The sequence below is a fragment of the Adiantum capillus-veneris genome, chromosome 4 (genome assembly GCF_014529385.1).
Source record: "Adiantum capillus-veneris isolate H3 chromosome 4, ASM1452938v2, whole genome shotgun sequence".
In the NCBI taxonomy this organism is placed as follows: domain Eukaryota; kingdom Viridiplantae; phylum Streptophyta; class Polypodiopsida; order Polypodiales; family Pteridaceae; genus Adiantum; species Adiantum capillus-veneris.
The window spans coordinates 96,590,772-96,611,655 of record NC_140934.1 but is presented as its reverse complement, the minus strand read 5'-3'; the positions used below and the strand labels follow the sequence as shown (position 1 = coordinate 96,611,655).

Genomic DNA, 20,884 nt, shown 5'->3' with positions numbered 1-20,884 from the left:
AAACAAACAGATTGTATTTACCAAAGGAATTCAAGAAAGACTTACCATCCATCTTCGACTAATGGTCCCATCTCCTCCGCGACGGTTGCAAGTTCTTCCCCTAGAAAGTTGCTTGTACCCTCTTCTTTTACCAAGGAGCACATTACAATTTCCTTTGCTAAACACATTTGCGCTTGTTTAGGATATCGGCAGTATGATAAGCTCATGTGGTCCGCCTTACCATTGCCTTTACATGATCCCTAAGGTGTTTAGATGTACCATTTCGGATTTTTAGATGCATGTGAAGCCTCCTGTGGCTAGCTTTACTCCATGGATATGAACTACAGCCTAGACAGGAGTGTAGGATTGCATGTGAGCAGATTGTGTACATCTTTATGCGTGTGATTAGTTTTCTTATGTTGAATTTTTTGTCTTCTCTTTTGCTTAATACATGCAATTCCGGACAGTTAAGTTTCAAGGGTGGTCTGATGGGTTGTAGGATTAGGGCCTCCATTTCCAGATCATAGAGACAACAGCGCACTGCCTCTGATGTGTGCGAGAATGGTGAATCCACCCCTGAAAAGGTGGTCCTTGCTCAACTCTAGTCACAACAAGCATTGTTCAAGCAAGGGTTTTGCAAGCAGAGCAGTGCATTGTTGTACTTGTAGAGGGTGGTGTACAACAGGTTTTAAGGTTAGGGCTTTCATTGTTGAGTCAAATAGTTAGCAGTTTATCTCTATCTGGGAAACAATGGCAAGCCTACCTGTAATGAGGTGGTTCTATGAACCATGCTGTGGTTTTTCTCTAGAAAGGAGTAAAAAAATTCTCTCTAGAGTTGTTTGGCAGTATTTGCTATGTAGATAGATTTTCTCTTTCTAAAGCAGAGTGTAATTCTCTCTGTTAAGTGACTTCTGCGTTCTTGCTTTGCATTGAGTTTTTCCCATAGAGCTCTGCTTTTCCAACAAGGTAAATTAGTTATTTGCACAAAATCTTGGTGCTTGGGAGCGCGTATGTATGACTATGAGGATTTCGGTCGTATGGTAGCATGCAGGCTTTGTATGGCCATCAGATAGCCTCTCTTTCTCTCAGTTTGACGCAGACTATTCAAGATAGATCGTTTATATGCTAGTGACCACATTTGTGACATGGGCGGTTCAGTATGCATTTTGGCAGGGACTACTTTTTCGATCATGCGCCAGTGTTTCTTATTGTGTCAAACAGACAGAGGAGTGGTAGTGTCATGCTACACATCCCAGAGAGGATTTTTCTGGATACAGAGCTCAGAGAGCAGGTTGTGGCATTGTGGATAGAGAGTTCGGCCACGCAGGGGGAACCTCCTACTCGAGCACCCAATAGCCTTGTGGAGCTGAGTGGTTTCCTCCTCTAGGAGTCTGCAGCTCGCTTGGTGTGACCAGGGAGGAGGAGAAGCGACTTTGACGGGGCATTGCCTCCTTACAACAAATGCAGGAGCGCCACCCAAGTAGCCCTTGGATGGAGGAACAGATGCAACAGGCTCGGCAGGAGGTGATCTATATCAAACTTGGACACCCCAAGTCTAGATTTTGTCGTGACTCAACGGAGATTCACTTCAAAACAATTCACAATTCAAGAGTCGACATGGCATGGCGTAGTTCTGGGCCAAGAGAGATTGGCCCTAAAGACCGGCGCCCCTTTCGATATTTCTTCTATATTAATCTTTGAGCAAAGCACAACTCCCGCGGGTGCTTGCTCTCAGACTTTGCGTCCAGATGCTCTGAGAAGTGAGCCCCCTTGGGTCACTTATAACCATTACAAGGGGTGCTAAAAGCAGACCCCAAAAGCATGAAACTCATAAGAAACTCAATCCCAAAAGTTGGCAGCAATAGCAGTCAGTGCAGCCTGCGGAAAACCGAACAGTGCCATGTCAGCACTGTTAGCGCGATATGCAGAAATCCGTACAGCCACGTTAGCAGTCCGTGCGATCTGCGGCGTCCGTACAACTGCCACGTCAGCAGGCTTCTACACAGCTTTTACAGAGTTTTTACTGCCTAGTTGTCCCTTTGGGCCCTCGGCAGTTGTCCATAAGTTGGCACAACTTATTTGTTGGGCATATCATGTCATCAATTTGTGGCATACCCCCCTCTTGAAAGGATTGTAATCACCCTTAATTATGCCTGCAAAACAGATAGAGGCCATAAACCAATTCAGTAGACACTGACTCTAAGTACCGATGCACTAGACATGACACATCTAGCACTTGTACAAAGACGATAGTTACATCACTGCACATGACATCACAAAACATCACATGACAAATCAATCACAAAAGTTGGTAGCCAAAAGCAGTCAGCACAGCCTGCGGAAATCCGTATAGTGCCACGTCAGCGCGATCTGCGGAAATCCGTACATCCACTTCAGCAGCCAGCGCGATCTACGTCCGTACAACTGCTATGTCAACAGTTTTCTACGCAGTTTTTACTGCCTAGTTGTCCCTTCGGCCCCTTGGCAGTTGTCCATAAGTTGGCACAACTTATTAGTTGGGCATAAAGTCTCAGTTTGTGCACAATGCGAATAGATCCGAGGTGATAGTGACGAGGGAACCACCTCACAGGAGGCCTAATTTTTAATGTAATCCACTATCTCATTGCCCTATCTCTTGTCTGCTCTCATCGTCGTTGTCCTCGTCATCGCCACTGCAACGATCTTCACCATCACCACCGTTCGAAGCCCAGCTCGTGGCCATGGTCGATGCACACGGCGCCAACCATTCGGCACATGCACTACCTACACACACTGTCAGCCGCCATCCACTCAGCTCTCTCTCTCTCTCTCTCTCTCTCTCTCTCATATTCAACCACCCCGCCCACTTCTCATCAGGTGGACGGCAAGGAATTTCTCCCATGTCATTCTCTCTCATCCAACAACTAGGACTCCCCAGGACCCCATGCACTTCATGGCGGCCTCACACGACTACACTACTGCAAGTCGCCCCAGCTTTACAAACAACCCAGCCATCAGATGTCTATCTGTTTCTCTCTCTCTTTCTCTATCTTATTCTCATGCAACCATCACCACCCGCCAATCCCCTCGTCCATGCAAAGACGAAGCGATCCCTTCTTTTGGACTGCCATGCAGAGGTTCTGAAGTAAGGGGAACCTACTCTGGTGGACCGGCTCTTGCTATCACAACTGCCCACCATCCCCATTGCACTCAATCCATTCACACTCGCCGCAATTGCTTCTTTTTACCTATGCCCTTTCGGCCCTGGTTGCCTACCAAGTGCAACTGGCACTGCTTTACGGCTCAAGTTCTCTGCATTAATGAGCACAAATCTTCTCTCTGTCTCTTCGTGCCTAACGGCCACTCTCCCCCTCAATCAACTCCAATCGAGTTTCCATGCAGTATGTAACAAACTTGGACACCCCAAGTCTAGATTCTGTCGCCACATAGCAGAGATTTTAATTCACAAATTACGAGAGAGAGAGAGAGAGAGAGAGAGAGAGAGAGAGAGAGAGAGAGAGAGAGAGAGAGAGAGAGAGTTTACACGGCCCGACATAGTGTCGTGCCAAGAGATTCAGCCCCAAAGATTGGTGCCCCTTTCTGTATTTCTTTTATATTAATCTTTGAGCAAAGTACACTTCCCGCAAGTGCTCGCTCTCAGACTCTGCGTCCAGATGCTTTGAGAAGTGAGCCCCCCCATTGGGTCACTTATAACGGTTTACAAGGGTTGCTAAAAACAGAGCCTCAAAAGCATTAAACTCAAAAGCAAGCTTCCAAAGCAACTTTGCTAAAATTTGCAAGCAAAAAGCAATTAGCGCTAATTGCGGAAATTCGTATAGCTAGGCCACATCAGCAGCCAGCGTAAAACGCGGAAGTCCATACACTCTGCCACGTCAGTACTATCAGCGCAGAATCCAAAGATTCGTACTGTGTGCCACGTCACTGTTTGTACAAGGCTGTCTACGTCAGCAAGGCTTGTCCTCTAGGGTGCTGCCACGTCATCAGTTTGTGACATACCCCCCTCCCCCCCTCTTGAAAGAATTGTAATCGCCCTCGCTTACGCTTGCAAAACAGACAGAGGCCATAAACCGGCTCCTTGTCTCTCCCACCGAACTTCCGGAACAACTCCTTCACAAAGCTTAATGTCACCCATTATATGACACATCAGAGTTCTCCATTCGTGATGGCTTTTCTCGTAGATCTATAGTTCCCAACTTAATAGTTTTCAAGTGCACAGATCTAAAATTTCTAACTTCACTAAATAGAAATTACAAGAAAATAGTCAATTTAGCAACAAAATGGTCATTTTCAAGCTTTTTCCCGTTTTGAATCCCCAATCCGTGTTTTAAACGCGAGTCTCCATAATAAGGAATGGTACTTAATGCCCTTTTCATTCCCCGTTCCGCATTCCAATTTTCTATATCTGGTAACTATCGCCTCAATGTGGAACATGGCTAGTGTGGCCGATCACCTGGAAAAGGAGGTCAAGGCCTCGTGTGACACGACCGCCACTCGCCGAGTACTAGTGGTCAACCCATGAGGATAGGCATGCATGATGTCATCTCAAGACGGTGAGACCGGGTGATATGGGAAGCTCGGTCTTATAGGCATTGACCCAAACTAGGGATTTTCCCAAGTGGTGACTATGGTCAGGTGGTATGTCCAACGCATGTCCATAGGTGGTCTTGGTAGTTGGGAGATCCCTCCTAGAGTTTGCTTTGCGAAGATATTCACAATTCTCATGATAGGTTTGTAGAAAAAATGAAGCTTGGAGGTTGTTTTTATGTTGTTTCCCAGAAAACCTATATCCAACCACTTTGCAAGCTAGGCAAATAGTCTTTCATCTCCCTTCCTCCCTTACCTTCTACCTTGCTGCCTGTGTCTGTAAATTCTACACCATTTGTTTGTTTTGCTTTCTTTCCTTTCTTTTTATTACAAGTCTTTCTATGTTTTCCTGTTTGTTGATTGTATGTCTATTTTTGTTTGCCTATCTTTATTCTTTTGTGTTTTTGCTTGTGTTTGAATGTTCTAAATGTGTCTATGTTTGTGCGGTTGCATGTGTGAGAAGTGTGTATGTTTACACGATTGCTTGTTTGTGTATGTTCTAAATGTGTCTATGTTTGTGCGGTTGCATGTGTGAGAGGTGTGTATGTCTACATGAATGCTTGTTTCTCTAGTTGGTGGACATACATGGTCGGTCGGGGACTGGGATTTTTAGTCCCTTGTTGGATCCATCCTGCACACATGACATGAGACAAGCCATACTCATGCATAAACCAGCGTAGGGAGCGGACAACACGCTCACCTCCCAGCCATAGAGTCAATATGCAGTCAACAGGCTACCTCTTCCATAAGGACTAGTGTCCCATACCACAAGAGCTGCCAAGGGCATAGAGACCAAGTGTGATGATCACACAAGATTTCCCACAAATGGGACCTACCCTAAAAATGATTTTAGGACGAATAGTGATGGGCTGTGATGCAAGCAGAGATATGGTTCAGCTAAGGAATGCAAGCAGAGTAAGTGCTATGGTGGATAGAGCAACGTGGCATTCATCATTTTGTGAGCACCATAGCAATAGAGAGTGAGTAGAATAGGTAGAGTGTACTCAATGAAATGAAGCTTGCTTGATTGATTGGAATGAGAGAGAATATTATAAGTTTAGCATAGTAGCCTTGTATAGGCTCAAGATGGAAGGTGGAAATGAATATGAAAGGGATATGCTAAAAGGGATATACACCACAAAAGGTAAAGAGCAAGTAGCATGTGTACTACAACGTGTAGCATGTGGCTATAATGAGTAGCATATGTGCATAGCATAAGAAGCGTGTTAGGGAATTCTATGTAGGAGGTTGTATCCATGTACATAGAGGTGCATGCTAGTATGCTAGGCTTTAGGGATATGTCACGTATAGAGTGTAAGCCAAAGGCTTTCCCCAATTGACCCCCTGTAAGTTGAAGCCTACACAAAAAGCATGGAGTCTAATATGGGTTACATCGGGTAACTACATATGGCTCATAGGTCTTACCACCAAACTTTGGGTTTAGAGCACTGTTTAAACCCATTACAATACATCCTCACAGTGGACTGTTGACATCCCCTTCTTCTTCTTCTTCTTTTACACGTACATTGCTTTTGGAATCTCTAGGATTCTTTTGGTTCTTAGCACTATCTTTGAAAAAAAACACTTGATCAATGCATGTCCCTTTTTGTTGCAAGGAGGGCACACCTTAATGCGAAAACAATCTTGTGATTTGTGGCTGCTTTTTTCACAATGTGAGCAACCTTTACCTTTTACAATCAATGTGTATGAAAAACTTGGACACCCCAACTCTAGATTCTGCTGCGACACAGCATAGATTCACTTAAAAACGATTCACAATTCAAGAGAGTCAACACGGCCCGGCGTAGTTACGTGCCAAGAGAGATTGGCCCCAAAGACTGGCGCCCCTTTCAGTATTTCTTTTATATTAATCTGTAAGCAAAGTACAACTTCCCGCGGGTGCTCGCTCTCAAACTCTGTGTGCAGATGTTATGAGAAGTGAGCCCCCTTGGGTCACTTATAAAGATTAGAAGGGGTGCTAAAAGCAGAGCCCCAAAAGCATGAAACTCAAAAGCAATAGAGTCCCAAAAGCAATTGATCAAAAATTTGCCAGTAAAAACAGCAGCACGAACTGCGGAGATCCGTACAGCTACCACGTCAGCATATCAGCGCAGAAAGCGGAGATCCGTATTGTCTTCCATGTGAGCAGCTCAACGCAGAAAGTGGATCTGTACTATCTACCACGTCAGCAGGTTCGCAAGGTGTTGCCACGTCATCAGTTTGTGACATTCCCCTCTCTTGAAAGAATTGTAGTCGCCCTCGATTACGCCTGCAAAACAGATAAAGGCCATAAACAACTCAGTAGACACTGACTCTATGTATCGACGCACTAGACACGACACATCTAGCACTTGTACAAAGACGACAGTCACATCTGAGGACATCACATGATATCACAGGACATCACATGACAAATCAATCAGAGAAAAATTCATTCTAAATCTCAGACCATGACTGCTAGCAACATATTTAGTAACCGCATCTAGATCCATCCCGGACCTCATTGATGCCGGATTAACTAATCCTTATTGCGATCATGTCTAAAGAGATTATGAGATCAAAATGCTGCAGTCATTTCTTCTTTCAGTTCCTGCACTCAAACAAGTCAAATGAGAGCGTACAAATCAATCATGTTCAATGTTGGGAATTCCGTTTCATAAAGTATACAACAGAATATTGTCAGCCCATCAGTATCCCTGAAACCCAAAGGGGACATCAGTGACCTATTCAATCGAGGTAATCTGTTGACAAAGGAGCGGAGTGACTCCCCTCTTGTGCAATCCTCTGCACCAGATTCAACCTTGCTGAGTTCGGGGATCTATCAGAGTAGAGGATGCTAAACCGAATGCTACAAGGTAAAGTTCCAAAATGTGAGGAGTATTTGCTAGGTCCTCCTCCTTTATCCACTTCGCATCTTATGTCGGATAGTTCTTGAATTTAACCAAGAACTGCCGAATCACTTTACCTTTCATCTTTCTTTCCTTGTGTGCCAAAATCTGTTCAAGAACGAGCATCTCCTCGCTCTCTTCCACTTCGGGTTGCTCATCAGGCTCCCCATCAATTGGCACCTCACCTTTAAAAGTTTTGAAGAGACTCACATGGAATGCATTGCGAATCTTCGAAATATTGGGTAGCTTGAGTCGAAAGGAGACATCATTTATCTTTTCTTTAATCTGGAAAGGGCCATAATACCTCATGCTAAGCTTTCGAAAAAGCCGCTCCTTTCCCTTTCATTTCCTTAGGCGTGCCGTCTCAAAAGGTAAGAGCACCCAATCATCTTTCTTTAATTTCAAATCTCGTCGATGTTGGTCCGCTGCCTTCTTATGTCGTTCTTGAGATTTCTATAAAGCCTCCCGGACCTTGGCAACAGCAGTGTCCCAAGTCCCTCGTGTATTAATCGGCTTCAAAAATCTTGTCTTCAGTGCATAGAAAGGGTGGAACCTTCGGAGCACCTTCAATTATCTCAAATGGTGCCTTCCCCATCGAAGAGTGAACCGTGTTGTTCTAGGCAAAGTTCACCAAAGGTACAAAATTTTCCCATTGAGTCTTTTGATCAGAGATGTAAGACTTCAATAAATCCAGAACAATTGAATTTGCAATCTCAAATTGCCCATCTGTCTGCGTGTGGAATGATGATGACGAGAATTGCAACCGCGTGCCAATGTTCTCCCAAATAGCCCTCCAAAACAAACTCGTAAATTGGAGATCTCTGTTGGAGACGATTGTCTCAGGGGTGGGTGGGAATGGGTAAAGGCTGTAGTAATCCCTATGCCTTATGCTTGTCAAACTTGACGTTCTGGCATACAAAACAATTGCGAACAAGGTCGTCCACATCCTTCTTGAGTCTCGGCCAAAAGAAATAACGCTCTACACCTTTCAAGGTGGTGTCAATGCCGCGGTGACCCGTAAAAGGTGGACAATGGCACTCAGTCAAAACCTTTGCCCTCAACGACTGTGCAACACACAACATTGTTTTCTTCATCAAGTAGCCATCCCGTATGGAATACCCTGTTATTATCTCCCCATTCTGTATCCGAGTAAACGCATCGGAAAAATCCGGATCGGTGGCGTACTGATCAACCATATCCTCGAAGCTTCTATGATGAAACGCGAAAATAGCCAAGACTAGGGGCTTTCGAGACAATGCATCTGCCACTAAGTTTTTCTATCTCTGAACATGGACAATCTGGAAGTGAAATTGTGACAAGATGTTAGCCCACCATATCTGCTTTGCCGAAAGCCGCTTCTGTGACAAGAAGTAGGGTAAACTTTGATGATCAGTAAAGACCGAGTAATGCCGCCACTGAGTAAGAGCATGGATCACTGCCAATAGCTGTTTCTCATAAATCTGTGCTACAAATTCTGGCCTTGAAAACATTCTGCTTTCATAAGCAATCACATAGCTGCTTGCATTAAGACTGCTCCCAGACTACGACCACAAGCATCATAATAAACTTCAAATGGCTTTTGCAAGTCTGGCAAAGCCACAGTAGTGAGTTTTTCCTTAAGTGTCTGAAAGGCAGTCACCTCTCTCGATCCCCACGAGAAAGGGACTCCTTTCTGAGTCAATATGTGCAAAGGGGAAGCTACCTCTGCAAACTTCCGAATGAATCGCCGTAGTAAGAACACAAGCCCAAAAAGTTTCTAACTTCATGAACATTCTTCAAGTCTGGCTAATCGCGGATAGTCTCAATCTTGACCGGGTCCATCTGTACTCTAGCTGCTGAGACGATGTGTCCCAAAAAGTGTATCTCCGGCAAGAAAAATTTACTCTTTTTGGCATTGATAACTAATTAGTGAATATGCAATGCCTGAAAGACCTGTAGCAGATGGTGGCGATGTTCTGCTTCATCCTTGGAGAAAACTCGTTGGAGCATTGATAAGTCTAAAAGGCATCACCAAAAATTCGTATAAACCAAAGCTTGTCCGAAAGGTTGTCTTGTAGACATCTCCCGGAGCGATTCCGATTTGGTGATATTCGCTTTTCAAATCAATCATGCTGAAACAAGAGGATCCTTGTGGTCGGTCAAGAATATCATCGATCCTTGGAATCGGAGATCTGTTCTTGATAGTGATTTTAGTGAGAGTTCTATAGTCGATGCACATCGTCCAAGATCCGTCTTTCTTTAGTATTAGTAAAATCGGAGAGCAGTAGGGTGAAGTACTCGGTTAGATGAGACCCTTTTCAAGAAGGTCTTTCACTTGGTTCATGATTTCTTCATTCTTGGCTCGGCTAACATGGTAAGGTGGCCGGTTCGGTTGTGTGCTTCTAGGAGTCAAATCAATAGTACGGGAGACGAGATGGGGGTAACTCGCATTGCACGCCTTCTGAGAAACAGTCGGTATGTGTGTGCAGAAAATCTTGTCGTTCTTTGTCTAGTTCAGACATGTTTGTTCGATGTTCATCATTCAATTCTTTCAAATAGATCGAGTAAACAAAGAGATTGGATTTCTTTAATTTTGAAATGGCCAAAGTCGATACAATAGGGACGGACTCACCCTTCAATTTTACATCTAGTACAATTTTTCTGCCCTTCTCATTTGTCAAAGTCGCTTTCTTGGCCTGATAGTCGCCACGGCGTTGTTTTTATGGTACCAAGAGATTTCTAGGAGGACGTCACACCCTTCCAAAGGCATGATGTAAAAGTCCTCGTGTCCTAAATACCCCTGACAATGCAAACGAAGTTTGCCAATGACAGGCGTAATGGCTACATCTCGTCCGAGTGCCGCTACAACTGCCTCCGCTGCTGGCCCCATATATTGGGCGTAATCTTGAGCCGCGCCGCCAATTCAGGTGAAATGAAGTTGGCCTTGGCTCCTCCATCAAAAAAGATAAGGGCTTCCTGATCTTTCACTTTGCCCAAGCGTGGCAAAGTTCTGTACTTTCATCCATCTGGCTTGGGTCGGTTCCCATGCAATCTGGTACCAATCGTGATTTCATGTTGCCTTTGTTGCTACGTTCCTCCGTTGCTCTACAACGCTCTGGCGTGTCTTCAATATGTCCTCGTTGTGCCTTTTCGGGGCACTTTGCGGAGATGTTCCATTGTTCCTTGCAATCAAAACACTTCCCCTCTTTGAGATAGTTATCCCTCTCTCTAAGAGTCAATCGGGGTCCTATATCTTTCTATTCCTGGGGATTATTTTTCTTTCTATTTTCATTGTTCGCGAGGTCTGTATGGTCCTCTAAGCCAAAATGACATCAATGGGGTAAGTCAAATTCCCTGAATGTATCAAGAATCCCTGCTTCGCATGTCCCATTAGTTGTTGTATAGACTCACACATTTGTTCAAGGCGGTAATCTCGGATCTCTGTAGGGAGTTCGCAGCAAAACTTCTCAATGTGTTCCTTGAAAGTGGCTTAAAGAATCACCCTTGGTCATCCGAAGATGGTTCCAAGCGGTTCTTACATCTCATTCGTACTCCTGGGTCAACCAAGAAGAAATAAAGAGCCGTTTGAACTTTAACCACTTGACTGGGGTTTCTTTCCTAAGAAGAAGAGTGGACCACCATGTTCGAGCATTTCCTTTTACAAATGATGCAGCCCTCCTGATCTTGGAGTGCTCTGAGTAATGCCCTCCATAGAAGGCTATGTCAAACTGTTGGATGAAGGCCAAAGCCCTCGGAGCATCTCGGAATCCAGAGAAGGATTCAAATTTTATTTCTCTGTCCACCCTCTTTAAATTCCTTTGCCTTCTTGCTCTTATCTGCGAGGAAGTCGTATTGGTTGGCTCTGTAAAAGCGCTCCTTATTCGCATAAAACATGTGTTCGTCAGAGTCCGAATTGTTAGAGGATACTCCTCCGTAGAGCTATTAGAAACTGGTCGGAATTTGATCTTCTTTGCCTTTTTCTCGTTCTTTCCAAAGCTTTGCTTTTTGCTTCGCTTCTTGCCCTTTTTGTCCTCCTCACTCGAGTCGGAAGAGCTAGAAGAACTGTTAGAAGAAGAGGAAGAAGAATTGGGTAGTCTTCAAAATGTACATGCTTCTTCTGCTTTCTTGCAATTGCAAAAGAAGATTGACGGCCCAAGTAACCGGGGTAGTCAATCCCCTTCTTGCGTTTCTTCAATTGCTTTTTCGATTGATTCTTCATGTCCAGAAGATGACTGATCTGTGTCTAAACCATCTCTTTAAGTTCTTCTAAGTAAACATCCTCAGAGTAGGAGGTTTCTTGATTGCCGATTTGATTGATGGCTCGGTGGTTTTCTGCCACTGAGTAGGCACTTCCGCCATGGACTGCTGGGTCAAAAATTTTGCAAACTAGGGATCTTTAGCAAACTGAAGCATCTACTTTGTGCTTTCGTCAACGCATTGTCAACGTTGCATCTCCAAAAGTTCATATCGTGTAGGCCAGGGTGGCCCATACTCTTCTTTTGCTAAATCGCTTGAATTTGCCGTATTGCCTCCTCCCGCCTCAATGGTTGCAGAAGAGGTTGATTAATTCTTTTCGGAATCCATAGGTGTCGTGAGAAAAAGGATCGGATTTCCCGGTAGAAGAGAAATTGGCTCTGATATGACTGTAACAAACTTGGACACCCCAAGTCTAGATTCTTTTGCGACACAACAGAGATTTCTTAAAACAACTCACAAATTGAGAGAGAGAGAGAGAGAGAGAGAGAGAGAGAGAGAGAGAGAGAGAGAGAGAGAGAGAGAGAGAGAGAGAGAGAGAGAGAGTCGACACAGCCTGACGTAGTTCCATGCGAAGAGATATTGGCCCCAAAGACTGGTACCCCTTTCGGTATTTCTTTTATATTAATCTTTTGAGTAAAGTACACTTCTCGCGGGTGCTCGCTCTCAGACTCACCGTCCAGATGCTCTGAGAAGTGTGCCCCCCCTTGGGTCACTTATAAAGGTTCACAGGGGTTGCTAAAAGCAGAGCCCCAAAAGCATTAAACTCAAAAGCAAGCTTCCAAAAGCAACTTGGCTAAAATCTGCCAGCAAAAAGCAGTCAGCGCTAATTGTGGAAATCCGTACAGCCAGGCCACGTCAGCAGCCAGTGTAAAACGCGGAAGTCCGTACACTTTGCTACGTCAACACTATTAGCGCAGAATCCGGAGATCTGTACTGTATGCCAAGTCATTGTCCGTACAAGGTTGTCCACGTTAGTAAGGCTTATCCGCCAGGGTGCTGCTACGTCATCATTTTGTGACACAGTAACCTCAAAGGGCTGGCCTCAAACAACTCTCTCCCCACAACCACAGTCCACTGCGCCATAGCGGCTGCCAAAGGGAGGAACAATGCCCAGGAATTTCTATCTCAACCACTTTTTTTTCCCCTTTCACAGAAGAGTGGCTTGCAGCTTGCATGCACTCGCAGCCTTTCAACGAAAAGTATTCCGCTTTTGTGTGCTGGCTCCTATTGCGGCCTTGGTGAAGCACAGTGTATAAGCTCTCTCTCTCTCTCTCTCTCTCTCTCTCTCTCTCTCTCTTCCTTCTCCCAGTACGATTGCCTACAGAGGTGGACATCGCAGAAGCTCTCGCAGATGCTCACCTCTTCGACTGCATCTTCATCGACTCGGGCCTCTAAAGTTCAAGAAGCGAGTTTTCTGTATTGGATGAAATGAAGTACATCAAGTGGGAGCAAAAAAATAAAAAATAAAAATTTGTAATTGATGGAGAGGATGATCAGATGAGGGTGATGATCAATAAGGTCAAGAGTACAGTGACGGGCATGCCAACCCACCTCTTTCTGGATTTGAAAAGTCCCTACCTGCCACCTTTCACTTCATTTTATTTTTGTACCCAGGCATTGGTTTAGATCTTCAAGGATTGTATATATTGGTCTCTCCCTGCAAAACGGCGTCCCTTGCAGTGAACCTTTCATATCTACTTTCAACTCTCGTTTCAATTCTAGTACCTTCTTACATCAAAAGACAATGAAAGCAAACGCTAGCAGCTCCTCCCTTTCTCAGCTATATGATCATAATGTCAACGCCTTGCAGTAGAAAGCAATAGCAGTTTGTTGCGACTCTCTGGGTGCTTCATGGAACAAGGCGTGCTTGCTACGACAGTAATGAGCACTACGGCAATTGCAAAGGACGATATACACCTTGTTATAGCAACATTGTGTGCGCATCCGACGTTTGTGTCCCGACTTGTGGCATGGCCATTGCACATGTTTTCAAAGTTTTTACCTCATTTTTCATGGAACAAAAATTGGATTTTAAGATGCTACTTGTATATGGAGGGATGTCTTCATCACATTTAGCTCTTTATCTGGCCTTTATGACTTCGGTTGCTCTCTACCATGGGAGCGTACATGCATGTATGCATGCGACGACTCTAAGGGCTGATGTAAGGTGCAGCGGAATGAATGTTGTTCCTTCCCAAGAGTGTTCCATATTTTGCTCAAGGTTCCTTTTAGTTCTTATGGAAGGGAGAGCCTTCCGTTGTTAATGTAAACTTAAGAGCTATCAATGGCCAATGCCGGTCAATCGTGAGTTTTAAATGTCTACTCTCACTATAGGCCATGTGTAGATAATAGTTATATTTGAGTACATGTTTATTGGGTAGCAATCGAGGCGTTTGTATAAGCAGTTTGAATCTTATTACTAGCCATTGTTTGCATATACTTCTTGGATACTCACAACAATGCGTATCACAGGCATGACTCTTTTATCTTTAGACAAATTTTATCGGCAAGTGTTTTGCTCTCAGAAACTGGGCGTTGTTCTATCCCTTATTCGCATCAATTATCTTAATTTATTTAGGGTACAATTAAATTTAACAATAAATCACCTTAACTGCTTTATCTTTAACTTGCACTTTTGTAGATAACACTAACTACAATGCTACCATATCTGAGATCCTTCAGATATTTCCACAAGGCCATATCCAAGAAACTTTGCAACAAAACAATGCACTTGGTCTTCTAAATGTCATCATCACTAATTTGCTTCTAATTTTGTTGCGACAATTATCAGTGGTTTACAACTTGCTCTCACATATATAGTATACCTCACCAAGCATACCCTCATCTCACACAAACCCTTGGTCACATTACCCAACACATTAGTTGAGACATTGTACATTGTTATGGCAAGGATCTTATGGGTTGAATTTAATTGGAATGGAAAAAATTCTACACATGTTAGAGCTCCTACGCTTGAAGAGGGCAAGACTCTCGGCTCCACACCTTGTTATGGAAACTTATGTTTATTGACATGTGTATTAGAGTGCCTACGTCTCGTGAGGTAGGACTCTCCGCTTTGCAATAATGTTATGGAAAATTATGGATGTCGATACATGTGTACAAGAGTGCCTACGCTTGGTATGTCAAGACTCTCCGTGGTTACATGATATGTGGAACTGGCCCACCACATTTGATATGGATTAATATGAAAGGATATGATGAATTGGTGTGGAACGGAAAGATGGTTTGACTCCTAGTTTCTTCTAAGAGTACTAGGAGGTGCTTGGTCGAGATCTCTGTAGTGCCTACCAACACATTCTACACACTAGGGAGATGCCTGACAGCATGAGGAAGGGATTTATCTACCTTATCCCCAAGGAGGGAGGCTCCTTGGACGAGATTCGACAGTGGCGACCCATCACCATTCTCAACTCAACTTACAAAATCTTAGCAAAGGCACTAAGTTTCAGAATTCAGCCGCTTCTTGAGAGCATCATACATGAGATGCATACGGGTTTTGTCAAGGAGCGCAGTATCCTTGACAACTTTTGTACCTTTTGGGAGGCGACTACCCTCTCATGTCTCCGAGGAGTGGATCTTGTGGGTCTCCTGCTTGATTTTGAGAAGGCGTATGATAGAGTTGACTGGGGCTTCCTTGAGGACACTATGCGTCGGATGCGGCTTTTGGATACATGGATTAAAGGAGTGTCATCTCTTTACAGGCGTCCGCATAGTCAGATGTTGTTGGCAAGGTGACGTATCATGCTCTCACACTCGGTTCGACAGGGCTACCGTTTTGCCCCCTTTCTGTACCTTTTCTATGCTGAGGCAATGAGCAGGTTCTTGACCTCACAGGATGTTGGTTTGCGTGGCCTATAGTTGCCTATTCGGGGAGAGGAGCTTCAGGATGCTGAGTTTGCTGAGGACTCAAGCATGTTTTTTGAGGACCAAGAGGACAACTTGCACAGGTGTGAGCAGTGCTTGAGGTGCTCTGCTGTGCATTGGGAGCATTGATTAATTGGCGAAAGACAATGGCTTTCTGGGTTGGTAGTGCTCCCATACCCGATTGGTCGCATGGAGAGGGCTTTAGGTGGATTCCTCTAGGGACACTTGTACGCTACTTGGGTTGTCAAGTTCGTTTGGATCTGACACCAGAGCAACAAACTTCTCCTCTCCTTTCCATCAGGAGGAAACTGCTACATTGGAGCTCAATACGGCTTTCTCTTGCTGCTAGGGTTGTGGTTGCCAACCAAGTGTTGTTGGCCACTATGTGGTACATCACGTCTTGCTGGATTTTCTTGAGCTCTTGTATCGGCTAGTTGGAGCAGTTGATCAAGAATTTCTTGTGGTCAAGGCGACACTGTCTGCTCTGGCCAAAGTCTCCTGGCAAGTCATCACTTTACCTTGCTCTCAGGGAAGGTTGGGGATCATCGACCCGGCACAGCCCTCGTTGAGAAGCTTGTGGTCAAAGGACTTCTTCTTAGAGAGGAGCCCTAGAAAGAGTTGTTGCTACATCGGATTCGGCACGGCTCCCACAGATGTGCCGCCCTCGGAGCCTCTCCACTTGTTGGATTTTCTCAAAGATGTGCAAGGTAGGCTTGAGCAAGAGATGAGAAGATCGCTGTCCTGGGAGCCTGCTTCGGTCTTGGGAGCAGCTGCGGGGTGGCCTTGAGCAGCAACAGCTCACAGGCATTGAGGAGCGGTTGAGGCAGTCACTTGTCTGGAATCCTATGCTCAACACACAGCGAGGCCACATGATTGGTAGCAGACCTCATGTTTCTTGGCGTTCCATGGCAGAGGGTCCAACCCGTACTTTTGGAAACTGGCTGCAGTTTACATCACTTTCTGCAGATCTTGAGTCAGGACACTGGTGGCTCTAGGCTTGGGAAAGCCGCCCCTTAGTACATAGTGGGACCCGGGGGAGTACTCCAGCTGATCACCCAGGGACCCCTTTTTTCTAGTACACAGCTTGGTTGGGTCGTCACGTACTGACAATGACGAGAGAGGCTCTTCCTACTGCAGCGACTCACTGGCAGGAGGAGGGTCTCACGTGCAAGTTCTTGACAGGATTTTGGGAGCGCTTGTGGGACAGCAGGGCCAAGGCAACCGAGGCGAGTTATTATGTTACAATGGCTAGTTGCCCATCGAGCAACTGCAGTCGGGAGTTGGTTGGCGCACAGCAGCCTCACGGCAGTATGTGCCACATGTGACCACCCACTTGAGACCTAGCGGCACAATGTGTGGGACTGTCCCATGGCACAACAGGTTTGGCTTCGGATTCATCAATTGATGCCTGCACTTTCTGCAGCCAGCCAGTACACTTGGGGTGCCGCAGCTTGGTCCACACTCAGGGACGCAACACTTTGTTTTGAGATGGCTTCAGTCAGCAAGATGATTGTGATACAGGAGGGCCGGCTACACTCCAGCCAGCCTTCGTAGTCCCTCGGGAGTGGAGCATAGATAGGGAGTTGCAGCCTGACACTTTGGTTCATCTGGCAAGCTCACTGCTTCCCTATCTTTAAGGCTCGACCCTTCCCACCTGCGGAGACTGTCCGTGACATTTGGCTGGGGCTGATCCACACACTCTTGGGCAGTTTGAGAGATTCCAAGGGCATGTGGGAGTGCCGTGACGCCTTCTTGCGATGCTGGTGCCCAAGGTCTTTCTTCACCATGGTCCATGGGTGCCTAGATGGCAGTATCGTCCACCAGTGTGGTTGTTTCCTCCTCCCATCTCCTGATTTAGCCATCATTGTACATATCTTGTTTTTTCATTGGGAGAGTCTCCCTGCATATTGATGTAGTCCTCTAGCAGGGGCAATTTGTAGCCCATTAGGCAATTTTCTTAGCTTCTAGAAGGATCTTTTTCTTGGGGGGGGGGGGGGGGGGGGGAAGAAGCAAAGTGTCGACAAAATTTGGTAGCCCATCAACAAATAATTGAGGATAGGTCAAAGATGATGCACATCCTTGCCTAGCACCAATAATTCTAGAGGAGCAACTTGTAGTGCTAGGAATTGCCTCTTCCTATTCACAATCATGTGGAATCTCTTGAATAAATTTTATAGAGCAAAGCAAGGGGAATCCTCCTGTGAGTTGAAACTTGAACTAAGCACTCCTTCCCTTCAAATGAAAGGGGTTTTCTCAGGCTTGCAAAAACTAGAGTCTTGCTCTAAATCTTGTGTAGTGTTTATGTTGATTATCCTTTTCCTCTTTGATTTAGGCTCAAGTAGAAATTGGACCTCTCACTGCAAGAAATAGTTTTGCCAAGAAGGTTCATCAACTAACTCTACTAAAAGAAGAAGCTTCAAAGGTCTGGCTGGTTAAGAATTATATCTAGCGCAACAAACACGTGTCCTCTCTCCTAGTGTATCTGATATCATCTGTGGGACTCGTAATTCCTATGATAATCTTTGTGGTAGGCAGTCTGATAAAGACATCCATGCTTTGTAAGAAAGAAAGATTAATAAAGATGTGCATGTGATAGTCACAAAGATTGATTGAGTGAAGCACAGTCCAAACCCAAAGGTGTGCATGTGACTTTTCCTTGGTTCAAATCTGAAATCTTGTGGCCTTCCAAGTCGAGGACTGTGCTTCAATCAATCAATCTTTGCGAGTTTCACATGCACATCTCTCTTGCTGTTTGTTTCGTATAAAGCTTGGACAATTTTGCCAGACTGCCTACCACAAAGATTATCGTTGGGAATTACATGATTACGAGTTCCACGATTTGATATTACATACATGGTCTCTGTAGGAGACTCTAGGCTTTATATCTTGATCCAAATCCCAAGTTGATTCTGATGATGGAGGAGGCCTCTTATGACAAACTTGTTCTCTTCATCGAAATTCAAAATTCAAAGCTCCTGCTGAAGTCAGGCCTCTGGTCACCAACCTGCCTAGTAGGGGCTTACTCTTTTTCCAAATCCACCCACCTAACTCTAGCCTCTTATGAGGTATGCAGTCACCAACTTGTCTTCATTTAAACAGATGAACTAGCTGCATGTTGATTTTTTCTGGCTTTGTAATTTCTCTCAGGTTCGGTTTGTTTTCCTTATAAGAATGCCAAGTTTTTGATCCTTTAGTGTCCAAAGATCCTTTATAAGCAACTACTCTTTCTGGTATCAAATGCTGAAGCTTTCTTTCCTGCCACTGAGATCAGAATCATGAAAGACTCTTGTACGAATGGATTGCATCTGGAATTCTTCTCAAGCTGCTGGGACTTTTAATTGAATGGTTGGGTCAGTTCTCTTTCCCTAAATCACGTGCAGACTTGTCATCGTGTGAACGCACACTGACATCCTGACATATCTATGTATGTATAAGCGTTAACAAATAAAGACAAATAAATAATAAATACACACACATAGATACATACATACTTTCTTCCAACTGAGTTGGCTCTTCAAAACCTTCTTTTCTCTGTAGGAATGCCTGCAAACAAGCCCCTTTACACTATCAGCTATGTCTGTGTCACGGGAGGAGTGGCTGGCCTGGTTTTCAGCGCGATATATGTTCTGGTCAGTTCTCTTGTGTTTTCCTTGTCCTGATACTTGGACTTTCGAAGTACTTCGAAAGCAGTTAATGGAAAGGTTCAAGTCTGGTGCAGGTGGATGTGTGGAACTACCGAAAGCCCTTTCTTTTGTTAGAATGGATGGGGATGAATGCCCTGCTTATCTTTGTCCTTGCAGCAATAGAAGTTTTTCCGGCTCTTGTTCAAGGGTTCTACTGGAGCTCACCACAGTATAACCTGGTATGTATTCATACATGCATGCATGTATGTATGTAATCCATGCATGTTTGTATGTATTCTATGTATGTACATTTAAGCATACTTGCACACACAAGCACGTGCTCATGCATGTATGCATTTAACTTGGACCAATGTGGTTCTGACTCTTGAGAGCCAGGCCATGCGGGTTGATTAGTAGTTGCAAGCATGACTATAGTACTCCTTTTATGCTTTTCAGGTTTCCTTGGTGGAGGTAAGGGTTTTCCAGCATTTCATCCATTCAAAAAAGTGGGCAAAAATGGTTTTTGTGTTATTTGAGATCTTGTTCTGGTGTCTCATGTCCGGTCTTTTTAAAAGTTGGAACATTTTTTGGAAACTCTAGATAGGTTAGCAGTCACTAACACAAAATGTGTGAAGCTCACCCATAATCAATTGTAATTACAGCAAAAGAAATTATCGAAATGCTTGAACCTTCTGAAGCAATAAGGAGATGATGTCTGCTGTGCTTATTAAATGAACCAAGCCATTATGCAAGAGCTGTGTTCCCTTTTTGATGATAAAGCAATGGTGCACAAAGCCAATTTGTTTGTGTCCAAGTCAGCAAGGTTTTGATCTCCTTTTAGCTACATCAACGCACTAAATTATTTATGTAATTTAGTGCGTTTTGTTCCAAAATTTTGGACTAGATCTAATGTGGAGAGTGGGTAACTGATACCTGCTTTCACTACATGATAAAAAAAGTCAACCTAATCCTACAGGTGAGTGGACTATTCACATAACTACAAAAATTTACACCTTGAACCTTGAACCTTGAACCCTTGAGTCTCAATTTATTTTGGTGGAATGTGATCCAAATCATCACTTGAGATATGTTCGATTTGGTATTGACTTAATGCTTCCCATTCTGCTTTCAACATAGCTACAAAGAGAGAATGATGTTCATCAGTTATTATATGTGGCTATGACTATTGCTAGTGATTGGTGACATTATCTGCTGCCTATTGTGGACCTTGTTACACTCGCACCAAACAACCATTTACTTCTATAATGTTTGCCATTTTATTAAGTGTCAAATGGATGGTTTCTTGCTATGCGAAGCCTCATGCAAAGTGAGAGTTTGCAACGCTTCAGTCCTGTTTAGTACATGTGTAGCACACATGATAGCCTCATGCCAAAATGCATGAGGCGAAGCTTGGCTTTTGAGCATACGTCGTGCCAATTCCATAAGTGACATGTTTTTCCTCTCAACAACACCATTCCATTGAGGGTTGTATGGCAAGTACATTGATGTTTTATCCACGACTCCTTGAAAACGCATTGAATTATTTAAGACATATCCCCCTTGCGATCAGATTGCAAGGTGTTCACAGTACGGTTGGATACACTATAAACTATGAGCAAAAATCGTTGAAGCAAAAACACCGTGGACTCGTGATATGAAGCATTATTTTTGGAAGATGGAGTATGCATG

The 20,884-nt window shown here is 44.4% G+C and overlaps 1 protein-coding gene across 4 annotated transcripts in view; it reads left to right on the top strand.

Annotated features, from left to right (window-relative positions):
* LOC147459650 (uncharacterized) overlaps nucleotides 1-20,365 on the top strand; it is a 98,858-nt gene extending 78,493 nt beyond the window's left edge. For 2 of the 4 annotated variants that reach the window (XM_086510862.1, XM_086510863.1), the window contains exons 10-14: nucleotides 18,844-18,922; nucleotides 19,110-19,201; nucleotides 19,291-19,434; nucleotides 19,652-19,666; nucleotides 19,858-20,365. In XM_086510862.1, the coding sequence (XP_086366988.1) occupies nucleotides 18,844-18,922; nucleotides 19,110-19,201; nucleotides 19,291-19,434; nucleotides 19,652-19,666; nucleotides 19,858-19,899 (372 nt within the window). In that variant the 3' untranslated portion in view covers nucleotides 19,900-20,365. Of the gene's footprint in view, nucleotides 1-18,843; nucleotides 18,923-19,109; nucleotides 19,202-19,290; nucleotides 19,435-19,651 lie in introns of all 4 variants that reach the window. The other 2 variants (XM_086510860.1, XM_086510861.1) reach the window with 1 other exon arrangement.
* Nucleotides 20,366-20,884: the final 519 nt, after the last annotated feature.